General features: G+C 39.3%; 1 protein-coding gene across 1 annotated transcript in view; it reads left to right on the top strand.

Moving 5' to 3' along the window:
* LOC145397114 (ionotropic receptor 21a-like) overlaps nucleotides 1–13,486 on the top strand; it is an 88,700-nt gene that overhangs the window by 32,684 nt on the left and 42,530 nt on the right. Inside the window, exons 6-8 of the mRNA XM_080270315.1 lie at nucleotides 1,022–1,204; nucleotides 4,190–4,455; nucleotides 10,638–10,775. Coding sequence (XP_080126441.1) covers nucleotides 1,022–1,204; nucleotides 4,190–4,455; nucleotides 10,638–10,775 — 587 coding nt within the window. The remainder of the gene's footprint in view (nucleotides 1–1,021; nucleotides 1,205–4,189; nucleotides 4,456–10,637; nucleotides 10,776–13,486) is intronic.

The raw sequence follows: 13,486 nt of genomic DNA, 5'->3' as shown, positions 1-13,486 counted from the left end.
GTGTGTGTGTGTGTGTGTGTGTGTGTGTGTGTGTGTGTGTGTGTGTGTGTGTGTGTGTGTGTGGTTATCAGTGTTGGACCAAAGTTCGTAATCAATCTGGTGCGTTATGGAGGATGCATTCTATATTTACATAGGGTGAATTATGGCCGCTGGAGGAAAAAATAAATAAATAACCGGGAACTCAAGGGTATTCTTTTGCAGTGAGATCTTTCCAAGAGATATATTGACTCTCACGGTCGCGTTCTGTCTAGCACTGCATTCTATCTAAACCTACGATTGTTTTTATTCAGCTGGGTGAGTCACAGGTATGTGGCTGTTAATATTGTCACAATTAACATCTCATGATCATTGCACCTAAGCATTTTGTTCATGGTATTGTCAGACTTTTTTATTCAGCTAAGAGTGAATTATGACAGCCTGATTGTTAAGTTAAATACACTTCAGCACCAAACTTCCAGTAACATTAAAAAAAAAAAAGGATAGCGTGTGACTAGTTCCAGAGACATAATCAAGACCACAGATTCCTTGTTAAGTCTGTTTCCTCTTTTGTACCTGTTCGCTTGGCTAGAAGTACATTTGGAAGGCTGGACGTAAATTGACTACTGTGTGTCGTATTACATGAGGTGGTGGAAACACCAATAACTCATACTGTGTAAATAAAGCCTGTACTCTTGTTACCCATCAATCCTCAATCTTCTTCATAGCCTTCTTTAATCTCATCTAACTTGGAAGGACTCATGTGTCGACCTATGCAGGAAGTTGGAATTACCTCGCATTGTACAGCTCTACCGAGTCCAATATAACACACATCCTCTACAGCCGCTTCAATACCTTAATTTCATTGTGAATTCTAAGGAACCTACAAGTTCTAGATATGCTGAAAGATACATATAAATATAGAGGTACAAAAATACTGTACAGAGAGAGAGAGAGAGAGAGAGAGAGAGAGAGAGAGAGAGAGAGAGAGAGAGAGAGAGAAAGAGAGAGAATTCACTTCATTAAATCGTGTAATAAATGGCAGGGAGTGGATCTCACCTCTCAACGTAAGGTCCTGGCAGTCCCGGTATACCACACATTCCTCTACCATGATTTGGAGAACATTGATTTCACCGTGGGCTACACTTATGGGTTCTACTGCTTCGCTATGGCTAAGCCCAAGCTTGTCACCAACTGGCTCAATCTTTACTATCCATTCGTGGGGAAAGTGTGGGTCGCTACCTTGATCGTTCTGCTTACTATGCCAGTCATCTTATATGTAGTAAGTTAATCTTATCACTGCGATGGTAACGTCAATATTAGATTGTAGCTGTATTAAATAACATCTAGTTTGTGCAAAGCCCAAATTAGATGTTATTAGATGTTAATTAATTCCTTCGTACTGTAACATTCTTAGGTCCCCACACCACAGTAAAGAGACCTGATGTATTTACTCAGTTGCTTTTTATTGCTCTTCTTTCTTTCTTCCAAGTACTTTTCACCTTGTTGACATTCTTTTATTTCTTCACAAATTTGCTTCATACTTGGCACAGGGCATATTTGTTACTTGGGTCATTACCCGCAGACCCGATACTTTCTCTCACCTAGCGAGGCGATTATGTAACCACCCACATCCATGTGTGTGTGTGTGTGTGTGTGTGTGTGTGTGTGTGTGTGTGTGTGTGTGTGTGTGTGTGTGTGTGTGTGTGTTTGTTATCAAGATATTTCAAAATCAAGGGGGGTAATTGTATCCAAACGTTGTGGGCAGTATCATGGGAAATGTGGCTTCAGCTTATTAGATTTTGGCAAAGCTGCAATGATTTGCCTCCAGTTGCTAGAGGATTACCGATCTAGTTCATTTTTAAGACAGGAATGCAAAGAGACAGTAAAACTTGGTGGACGAGATTTATAGACTTTTTCTGATTTTGCCATAGTATTGTGTTGTCCACTTAGCGAGGTGATGATGTAATTGTCTGCGTCTGTGTGTCTCTTCCTGTTACTGAAATATCTTTGCAAATGGGCAAATTATATGCAGACTTTGTGGGCAGTATCCTTGGATATCAGGCTTGAAATGATTAGCTTGTCGAACCTCCAATGACATGCCTCCGATTGCCAGAGGATTAACGATTTTTTTTTTGAATTGATGGAGGGCGATACGACTTCGAGGGCGAATGCTTTGGGTGTCCTTATTTCTGTTATATTTTTATTTCAAACTTATAAAAGGATGTTTTGGGTCAAAGGTCACACTTCATAAATACAATAATTTGGGGACCTTCTACTTTTTTATATTTATTAACCACCATGACTGTTTGCACAGATGTATACCAGTTTCATGCGGCCGAGCCGTATAGCGACCATTCTGCTTTCTTTTTAGATTTTGGTAATCATTATTTTTTTATTTAGTCTGGATACCTCTGGATTACTTAGTGTTCACTTATGCTCTTTCAACTTTTTTTTTCACGTAAAATTACTTTCCTTCAAAAACTTAACACATATTTACTAGTAATAATTTAACATTTTACAGTATATGTATCTCATGCATCTTCAAAATCTGCAGCTCTTTACCAGCTGGCAATATTGTTATCAACTGGTCATTCAGCTTTTAATGCTAACGTTATCTTGTATTTGCAAAGTTAATTTTTGACAAGTGATCCATATTTAGTAGCGCCAACATCGGATAGCATGCAATCAAGAACAAGAGACTAGTAAATAGGGTTAAAAAAAAAAAAAAGGATATAAATCTAGGAGCTGTGATGCAAGGTTTTGATATCCAGAGATTTTTCTATGTAATTTGACCTCTTCACACCTGCGTAGGCGGTGGGGGTTGGGTGGATGTAGCAGCAAGAGGAGGGTGAGGTTTGGTGGTTATGAGTTGTGAGTCGTCTCTCACTCTTCGTTTGTTTGTTTGTTTGTTTGTTTGTTTTCTTTCTTTCTTGATGTATTCTTGGTCCTTTTTTCTTGTGATTTACTCGTTGTAGGATGAAGACTGCCGCTACTTGTAGGTGCGTGTAGAAGATTATACAGACGACTTCCGCATCAGCGTAATGATCTGGGAGACGGAGGGGGCTGGATGGAGAGAATACTGTCAGGAGCTGATGTTGTTGGTTGTTATCAATCTTGATATTTTGTAGGAATTTAATGTTGATTCGGAGGCGTGGGTTCGTATACATTCGCTGCCACCAAATGTCATAAAAACTTTGTAGTTACTTGTAGAGAAGTATATTTTAGACTTGTGGTCGAGCGGCTTTTATATCTTGTAGTAGCTTCCCCACCAAATGTCATGTAGTGACAGGAGAGGTAAAGAATAGTATGGGACTTATATTCGTTCCGTGTGAGGGACTTGTTAATATTTCCAAGACAAATAAAAATAGTCCCATACTATTCTTTACCTCTCCTGTCACTACATGACATTTGGTGGGGAAGCTACTACAAGATATAAAAGCCGCTCGACCACAAGTCTAAAATATACTTCTCTACAAGTAACTACAAAGTCTTTATGACAATGCAAGGTTTTGATATCCAGAGATTTTTCTATGTAATTTGATCTTTTTTCTTCATATTACAATATCACCTCTATATTAATGTGCATCACGAATTAAAGCACACTTTCTCTTTTTTTTATTCAGTATTTACAAGTAGTTAATCGTTATTAATATTACATATCACCTCACGGTATAAAATGGCACCTTCTTTTGGGAACTCAGTCAGTCTCCTACTAATTCAGAGTATTTATTTTAAGGTAAATTATCTATCAAAAACCAGCCATTATTAGCTGTCCCTCTTCTATAGCTCCCAAGTTGGGGACGAACTCTAACTCAGACCCTACCACACATTAAATTTCAATAAAAACTTGTCATTCACATCCAAATATATAAGCACTGAGGGAGGCTCAAATCTACTTCATTAAATAAATTTGTTAACAAGAATGAATTCTCTCACTGCCATGATTTCATTAATTTATAATGTGTTGGTTATCGATATGAATTTTCCTTTAAACACAAATTTTTTACAATAAAAAAATTCTAGATGTTGAAATACTTAAGTCCCAAGAAAGTTTCCACAGGCCCTACCACTGAATTTGACAATATTGAAAAACATCCTTCATACTAGCCTTTTTTTTTTTTTTTTTTTTTAATGAGGATGAATTGTTTATTAGGCGGATTACTCCATTGTTTTCAACTTAAATAGTATATTAATTGTGGTTTATCCATAGATGATGCGTCTTGTGGCCCAATTTGAGGAAGCTAGAAGCCTGTCTGGAGTGGACTGTGCAAACACTGTGTTAGTACTCTTGCTGGACCAGTGTGTGCTGGAAAGTTTGCCAAGACAAGACTCACCGAGGACACTAATTCTGACTTGGATGGTGGTGACATTCATTCTTGGTGCTAGCTATCGAGGGTCACTTATCGCCTCCCTCACCATGCCCAAATATCCATCACGAATAGAGACGATAAAGGATTTGGTAAACACAGTCAATAAGTAAGTGTTGCATATTATTCACCTAATAGAACGCTCCCAAAGTTTATTACCCTGGCTGGGTTCGCACCCTGCCAGGTAATAAACTTTGGGAGCGATTTTCCGGCCATCTAAGCTTTGACGGACATAAGGGGTGCTGTGGTTGAACCTGTGTCGCATACTATAAAGTATGCTTGCACCCAGTTGGCCTGCGCAGGCCGATTACACTTGGTTCACAGACTACACACACATCCAAAGCCAATCCAACACTACAATCACATTTACAAGCACTTCTCACCCTACATACACACACTACCAGACAGCCTAAGCCACTTGGTAGAGATACGTAGGCTGTATCGTCCCCACTTCAGTCATTACAGGCCGGTCTTGCAGGAGACACTCAAACGGTTGATGAGACAAGAGATGAGCCTTCTCAGCATCCACACCTGACTCCCGTTTTTGTTAGCACTCTGAGGTTCCAATGACTTACTTTTTGTTAAATAAAATGATCTGAAACTGTGTGAAATTAAATACTATTCCCAAACAAAAATATCAGTGGGATGGGTGTGCTGGATCGATGCTAAAACACGACTCACTTTGGCTACTAATGTTGTTCCGGATGGTAGACATTCCCTCTGGGTGCTCGATATTGATGGTCGCTAGTTGCCTCTTCCACGCTCTCCAAATATCTCTTCACCCTCCTCCACACACACGGTTACAAAGCGTATAGGAATTGGTAACAACACTTGATAGGTAACTTTACTGTAGTGTTTAATTTAGCTAATAGCATTTAATCGGCATCCTAATCCTGGTCCCATTTCTAGCTGCACTCTTAGGGTCTTATGTGCCACTGTCAGCTGAGATTAAATGACAGTGGGAAGAGTGTGACTGATACTGTGTCAAAGCGAGTCTCATTAGCGACACTGGGTGGTGGTTAATGTTTATGGTGCTGGGTCACTTATTGCTCTTCCAAAGTACACGCCACGAATAAGGTGACAGAGGATTTGGTTTATAATGTATACAAGCAAGTTACAGATTTTTGCTTATAGCATACCTTACCCTACCCAACTGCTCTCATACGTTAAATACTCTCAGGTGATTCACTCTCAGGTGAGTAAAATCGTATGGCGCTAGGTGGAATACAATAAAAATCAAACATGAGTTGCCCCTACCACAAGTGACTTACAGGTATATGTGAACCTCACAAAGTATCACTCTACGTAAATTCACATTAGAAAAAAGAAAAAAATGTAAATGTGTTTTTTTTATTGTTATTATGTTGTTGTCCCTGCCTCATCTGCATGCAAACCAGGTAGATTGCTACTTGAAATTTTCATTTTCTTGCACCATCGTATAGAGTACATTTTTAGACGTTAATGCCTGCGTTAACGGGAAGTGAAGCTTACCCCATACATCGGTGCCACCGAGTGAAGTCACCCATCTCTCCAACACTAATGCACTGAGGAAACAAACAATGCGTACATCTGAATAACGTGTCAAGCACATGACGTATTTTCCATTTCATTCATGTTATCATGTTATCTTAAGAGGATACTAAGACGTAATGTGGATAATAAATCACTAACGGATAACCGATAATGTAACAAAATTTTATCATTAGTCCGAGAGATGTGTTTTACTTTACACATTATTTACTGGAGGCGAGATACCTGTCACTCTCGCCTTGTATATCTGGATTCAAGTGGCCTGCCTCCTGGGTCGGAAGTATTTGAAGGATCAGTAGTGGATGAAGGAATATATAGCTGGAAAAATATACGAATTTCTTCATTCCCTGTTCAGACACTTTTAAGAATGCTACTTTTTTTTTTTTTTTAAGCCGAGTAAATCAGTTTGTCTTAATCTGAAATACTCGTTCAATGGAAATTGGGAAATTTCCAAAGAGAGAGAGAGAGAGAGAGAGAGAGAGAGAGAGATTTTTCTCATCTCCTTCCTAACCATACTGCCACCTCTGTAATTGGGGTAGGTAAGATCCAGACCCAGAGGGAGGAATAACATGCGAGTATGCTAGGAAAACTATCGCTATTGCTCTGGGTGAAAATATTCCTTACTTCTGTTTACTCATTATTCAAGCCTTGGAAATCCTTGGTGCCTTATGCTTAAACCATAATAACAAAGTGGAATGCAAACCATTTATATTGTACTGCCATTTTCGGACCGTCTGTGCTATTAAGTTCAGCCTACATCAGTTCAGCCTACATCTCACATTTCTGACTTCAGTTACCAACTATATACCTGGGCTAAATACGGTCCATTTTCCAAAATAACTTAGAAATTGCCGTAAAAAATAGGGAGCCTGCATTCCACTCACTGGCTGTTTGTAAATATACGATTATTAGTTTTACTCCACAGGCGGCACGATTCACATGAAAATCCTTCACTTAATTAACCCTCTAATGGCATTCAATTCTCTATTATTTCACCCAAAGCCACACGATAATGTTCAGCTGAGAGTGAGTCATAGGATTCTGGGAGTGGGTCAGCTCTAGTACCCTATCCCAGATAACACCAGATGATATTATTGAGCTTGGCGTGAATCAAGAGAGCATGGAGGCGTGCAGTGAATAATCCCATTTGGTTTATTGCCAGTTTACTTAAGAATCTGCAACCGCATCAGTGCATTCTTTTCCTTCGTGATGGCTGGCATACCATTGGTAGAGCTACATTGACAGAACATATGTATGAATATAATTACAAGTCTGTCTGCATACTTACATGGTTTCATGTAATACATTCTAGCGCCACTGCACTGTCAGATGTACGTTAAGGTCACAGAGGGAGAAGTAATACTTTGAACAACTTGTTCACATTGCCACACATCCACAGGTCGCCCCGTCAGTTCTTTTGCTAGTACGTTGTTCAAACTTCATTTTCTCATGCATTTCCTTTACATATCTTTTGCACTTGAAGTGACTTTAAGTACTCTGATAACAGTTCTGCCTGTCATCCTGCATTAAAATTTATAATGACAATAAACCCTACATATTCTTTTCAAAGCTTTACTTAGTAATGGGCATCATCAGCAGTGTTCTGGAGTCCCTTCTGGTGTGGACCGTAGATACTCGTATTTTATAAGAAATCCTGCACTAATTTCTGACTTGCATGATGTGTGGGGCGAGTTCATGCAAACAAGAGCCATTATTCACAGATCCTTTCCAGGGTTTGTAATTTAAAAAAATATATATATAAACGAATGCACTAATATGTAAAAACGTAATTCTGTAACTGTTGCAGGTTTTACTGTGCAGTTTTGAGGTAAGGCCCAAATTTAAGAAAAAAAAAAAAAAAAGCATTGCTACATTGTTAACCTCACCAGTCTAGGGCAGTTATTTTAAATCTTTAATCTTATTCAACTTAGGAGAGAGTTCTTGAAGTATGAGGGTTAAGTAATACCCTTCAATCTTTTCTCTAAGTTTCGCTTCTGAAGTTGAATTTAATCCTCTGGGTTTAGGGATAACAAAATAAAAACTTTGCTTCAGTACTGTAGGTTTTGAATATCATTGTTCATAACCATGTCAACCCTAACTCCATTTATGTGATTTCTAGTCATCATCATACTCTGTGCACTATAGCCTGAGCTGAAACTGTAACTTGTTTATAATTCACACTAAACCGTAAAAACTGATTACGATTAGATTTTATTTAAAGAAAATGAAAGGAGGAAGAAATACAACTTAAAACCGAAATAAATTCATGCACAAGACTACAAGTGACCTCAATTCATAAATAAAGTATCAATTGGACTTGAACTTCTCATCGTTATCGCACGGGAGGAAACAAACCTGGGGAAGTGAATGCCAAAGAGAAGTTCAGGGAATAAATTATTTCTGAAAGGCAGAAGTTGTGCAAAATGCCAATGGGTCAGTCAAGTTATGAGCGCTACCAGATGACCGTGTAGCAGTGTGGAAAGGCATGTAGAGGTGGCACAATGGATGCAACTTCATCTGAGCATTTACCATAAAAGTATCTGTAAAAATAATGCAAAGGAAACAAGAAGACAGCATATAGTGAGTGGATGAGAAACAGGGGCGTGGAGGAAGTTGAGAGACAGAAGAGATATTTATATGAGGAGAGGAAGACAGAGGTGAAAAGTTTAGTAAAAGAGAATAAGAAGAGAGTGAATGAGGAATTTCGAAGGAATTTCCGCGTAAAGTAAGAAAATATTCTGGGATGAGGTAAAGGGAATTAGACAAAGTGTTAAAGAAGTTAGTCGGTGAGTAAAAGGTAATAATGGTAGATTACTAGTGAAGAAGAGAGAAAAACCGAGCAGGTGGAAAGAACACTTTAAGGAATTGTTGAACATTAAGAATGAAAGTAAAGCGAATATAAGTGGCTGGGGAATGGCTGGAGAAAGGAGGGATGTGAGAAGAGAGGAAGGAATTAGTAGGATGGAAGTTATGGAAGCAATGAAGAAAGTCAAAATGGGGAAAGCCCAGGAATTAATGGAGTGTGTGGTGAAATGCTGAAGCATGGGGGAGAGATAGTAGTTGACTGGATGTGGAAGATTTGCAGATTGGCCTGGGAGGAAGATGGAGTCCCGGAGGATTGGAAGTGAGATATAATTATTCCCCTGTACAAATGAAAAGTGGAAAAAGAAATGTGTGGTATTCATCAGGAAGGCTTGGTGAATGAGTTTGGGAGAGGGTGTAAGAAATGGAAAATAAAGGTGAGTGTAGGGAAGAGAAAAGTTATGGTCTTCGAGAGAAATTAACTCACTGAATGTGCAGTGAGGTTGGATGAGGAGCAAATGGAAAACGTGAGTGCATTTAACTACTTGAGTAATGTCATGAGTAAGGATGAAAGTTTAGAGGATGAAGTGCTTGAGAGGGTACAATAAGGAAGAAAGTTTGCTGGTTCTTTGAAAGCAATGATAAGAAACTGGGAAGTGAGCATGGATGTAAAAAAGTTATTACATGACAATATTGTGATATCTACTCTGACATATGGAAGGGAAGAGTGGACCTTGTTGGAGGGAAACAAATCAAGAATGAGAGCAGTAGAACTGAGTTATTTGAGAGGAGCATGGGGAGTCACATGGAGAAACAGACTGACAAATGAGGATGTAAAGGAGCGTTGTGGTCTGGATGTGAATGTGACAAGTGTTAGGAGAAACAAATTGAAATGGTTTGGCAATGTGCAGAGGATACAGAGCAAGAGACTGACAAGGAGACTGTATGTGAATTAAGTGGAGGTGGGGAGAGGAAGAGGGAGGCCAAGGATGAGGTGGAGGGATGAAGTGAGATATGTGATAGAGGGGATGTGAGCTAGGAGCAAGCTAGTAAAATGGTGGGGAACAGGGCCACATGGAAGCAATTTGTTTGTGGCCATCCCTTACGGGATAAAGGCGTCTGGTAATAGACAGATATCAAACAACATTCCTTCTTACTTGAAGGCGAGGTAGGTCGTTTGTAATGGCTGAGTAATTTATTACACTTTTAGCTCCGTTTTGAATTTTCTCATGTTGTTTTCGTGCAACCGCTCCACATGCTCTCCACAAAAGTGAACAATATTCGCGCTGAGAACACACGACAAATAAATCATAGCTAACTGCTCGTCAGTGAAGAAGTTAGGGACGCTCTTCAATAGTCTAAGTTTCTCTGAATTAGTTTTAACAAGTGATCTAGCCTGAGAAGTCCAACTGACAGTAGTGTTAAGCGAAACACCAAGAATATCATTACTGATTGAGATAGGAATATTAGTTGCATTAATGTGGGAATCACGCTAATAATGAAGGTGTGTCAGGGAAAAGGATAAAAAAGCACCATTTGTGTGTTCCTTTGCGAGCGATATGTAACGAGAGTTTATCGTTGGAAACTTGCTTCGTTCATGAAAAAGCGTTGGGAAATGGACGTATCGCTTTAGTATTGTCTTACATTGTCGCTGAGGAAGCGAAAATGAGCTGCAAAACAAAGAAAAAAAACTGCCAAGTCAAAAATCTTAGGCTTCAATGATATAAACAGCTTAAATGTTAGTTAAAATAGAATAGAAAGTTGACCCGAAAACGACTGAGTCATCAGAGACAGTATTGCCAGATTAAGTCTTCTATGACTAACTCGTAGGTGAATAAAATACTGTAGTTGGAAATTGACAGAAATTAAACGCAGGCAAGAATGTCAGCACGAGAGAGTTACGGTGGACAGACTGCATTAGAATATATCGTTCTGTATTTCTCGCAAATTTTCCTGCAGAATGACGGTGTTGCCTTGGGGCGCTGCCTTCGTCGAGGATTTTAGAAGGTCGGGGTCACCGCTTTTCAAACGAGTGGCAGACCTGATGGCGCCCGGGTTGATCACCGTTGAAGGAATCCGTCAGACACTATATAAGAAGTACGTACAAACTTATATATATATATATATATATATATATATATATATATATATATATATATATATATATATTGTTACGGAACCGAGAAAGATAATGTACACTTTAAGTGAGAATACTAAAAATCACTACTGTCCCGTAAAGTTCCAGGTTCAAAACAAAAGAGTTAGGTAAAACTACAAGTTAAAGTTTAATGCTCAAACTAACAACAAAACATTCAGGACTCATAAGGATAATGTAATGGCAAAAAACAGGTTAAATATATGGTTAACTGCAATTGCCTCTATTAACACGAAATTAGCAAGAGTAAATTTATCTAAGTCAGCCCTGATAAAAGAGAATACCAGATAATACTCAGTGAATGCAAGATATATTATTACAGATACAAAATAATATTAATAAGGGCTGACACCCAAAACACATGAATCACAAAAACCTTACTAGGTATAAGAATTAACACCTTACGCTACACAGTACAAGAAAAAATGCAACAACACTTATACTCAAATTACACAGCTGCTAGATGGTTGGAGACTTCCTGAGCACTCACAATAATAACAACTGTACAGGGGAGGACAGAGATACGAACAAAATGAGGAGTAGATCTAAGTGGCCATAATGCAGAGACTGAGCTCATTATATAGGGGCCAGCAGAGCTTGATACAACTTGTAAGAAGGATGCGCAAATGAAGCCAGAGGGGACAAAGAGTTGACACTCCTGCTCTGAACAACAGAAAGAACGACTTACTCTACTATAAGGGAGGAGGGGGGGAGTGAGGTAGAACACGCTCGTGATCAAACATGCAGCATACTGTACGTTAGAATTACACAAAGGATGATGAAATCATAGGCTATGTAACACCTCCCCACAAAGAAAAAGAAATTTACAAAGGAAATTTCTTATTACTCTAAAACATTCTGTCTAAAGTCTAGATAAGCAATCTGCAATAACATTTTCTTTCCCCTTTACATGTTGTATGTCTAATGAATACTCCTGAAGAAGTAAACTCCATCTAGTCAATCTCTGATTTTTATCTTTAAACTTACTAAGGAATTTCAGTGGGTTATGATCGGTATAAATGACTATGGGGTCAAAACCAGAACACAAATAAAATAAAAAATGCTGTAAACCCAAAATCAAGGCCAAAAGCTCTTTCTCAATAGTTGAGTAGTTCTTTTGAGGTGGAGTGAACTTCTTACTGTAATAAGATACAGGATGTTCAATACCCTGATCATCCTCTTGCAGCAAAAGAGCCCCAGCTCCTGTTTCACTTGCATCAACAGCCATCTTAAAAGGCTTAGCAAAATTTGGAGTAGCGAGCACTGGCTGACTTAATAGGATAGCTTTAAGTTTGCTGAAAGAGGATTCACAGTCATCGGTCCAGACAAATTTAACTCCCTTTTTCAGTAGGTCTGTAAGTGGTGATACAAGAATTGAAAAGTTAAGAACAAATCTCCTGTAATAACCTACCATTCCCAAAAATCTTTGTAGCTCTTTCCTACTTTTAGGTCTGGGAAGATCACTTATAACCTGAACCTTAGCTCCTGGTGGTGCAACATGTCCATCACCAATTACATACCCAAGGTACTGAACTTTAGCTTGACCAAACTCACACTTTGATAAATTAGCTACAAGATTAGCCTGAACCAAACGCTCAAGAAATTTACTGACATGGCATAGGTGATCTTTCCAGTTGTCACTGAAGATTAATACATCATCAATATAAACAACACACCCTGCCAAACCCTCTGTTACAACATTCATGAGCTTCTGAAATGTGGCTGGTGCATTCTTCATACCATATGGCATTACAGAACATGCAAAAGTCTTTCCTAGTGTTATAAAACATGAGATCTCCCAAGCACGTTCAGTCATAGGTACTTGCCAGTATCCCTTTAACAAATCAAACTTACTTATGTACCTAGCCTTTCCGATCTTGTCTATGCAATCTTCCACGCGAGGGAGAGGGTAAGTGTCTGTTTTGGTTATCTGATTAACACGTCTGTAGTCGATGCAAAGCCGCTGTGACCCACCTGGCTTAGGGACTAGAGTGACAGGAGAACTCCACTCGCTCTGACAGGGCTCAATCATCTTGTGGTCCAACAGGACGCCAAGCTCCTTCTGGATGAGAGGAACTTTCAACGGGTTCACACGGTAAGGAGGCAATTTAATTGGCCTTGCGTCTCCACCATCGACATCATGCAACAACACAGTGGTTCTTCCTGGAGTGGCACGGAACGCTTGCGGGTACTCCTGCAGTAATGCCGAAAACTCCTGTCTTTCCTCGGGAGGTAGATGAGAAAGCTTAGTCTGGAGATCATTCATGATATCAGGATTCTTCCCCAAACTATCACTCAGGCTCATGCTGCATGGGAGAACTTCACTTGCAGACTCGAGTGGAACAGCTACAGTACAGACTGGATTATTTTCGTCCCGCCTGTGATATAACTTTAGCACATTGATGTGACAAAGTTGCTTGTTCTTTCTACGATCTGGTGTGGCGATGACATAGTTGACATCACTGAGTTTCTTCTCCACGAAATAAGGACCACTACACTTGGCTTGAAGAGGTTGCCCATGCACCGGTAGCAGAATCAAAACCTGATCTCCTGGCTGAAAGTGGCGTAACCTGGACGTCTTATCATACCAAATCTTCATCTTCTCCTGAGCAGCTCCTAAATTCTCTCTCACCAGCTGTAAAGCAGTGGACAG

This window comes from Coenobita brevimanus, chromosome 40 (assembly GCF_032717465.1).
Source record: "Coenobita brevimanus isolate Jiangsu-jjx chromosome 40, ASM3271746v2, whole genome shotgun sequence".
NCBI lineage: Eukaryota > Metazoa > Arthropoda > Malacostraca > Decapoda > Coenobitidae > Coenobita > Coenobita brevimanus.
Note: the sequence above shows the minus strand (reverse complement) of the source record. Positions and strands in the feature narration are given on the sequence as shown.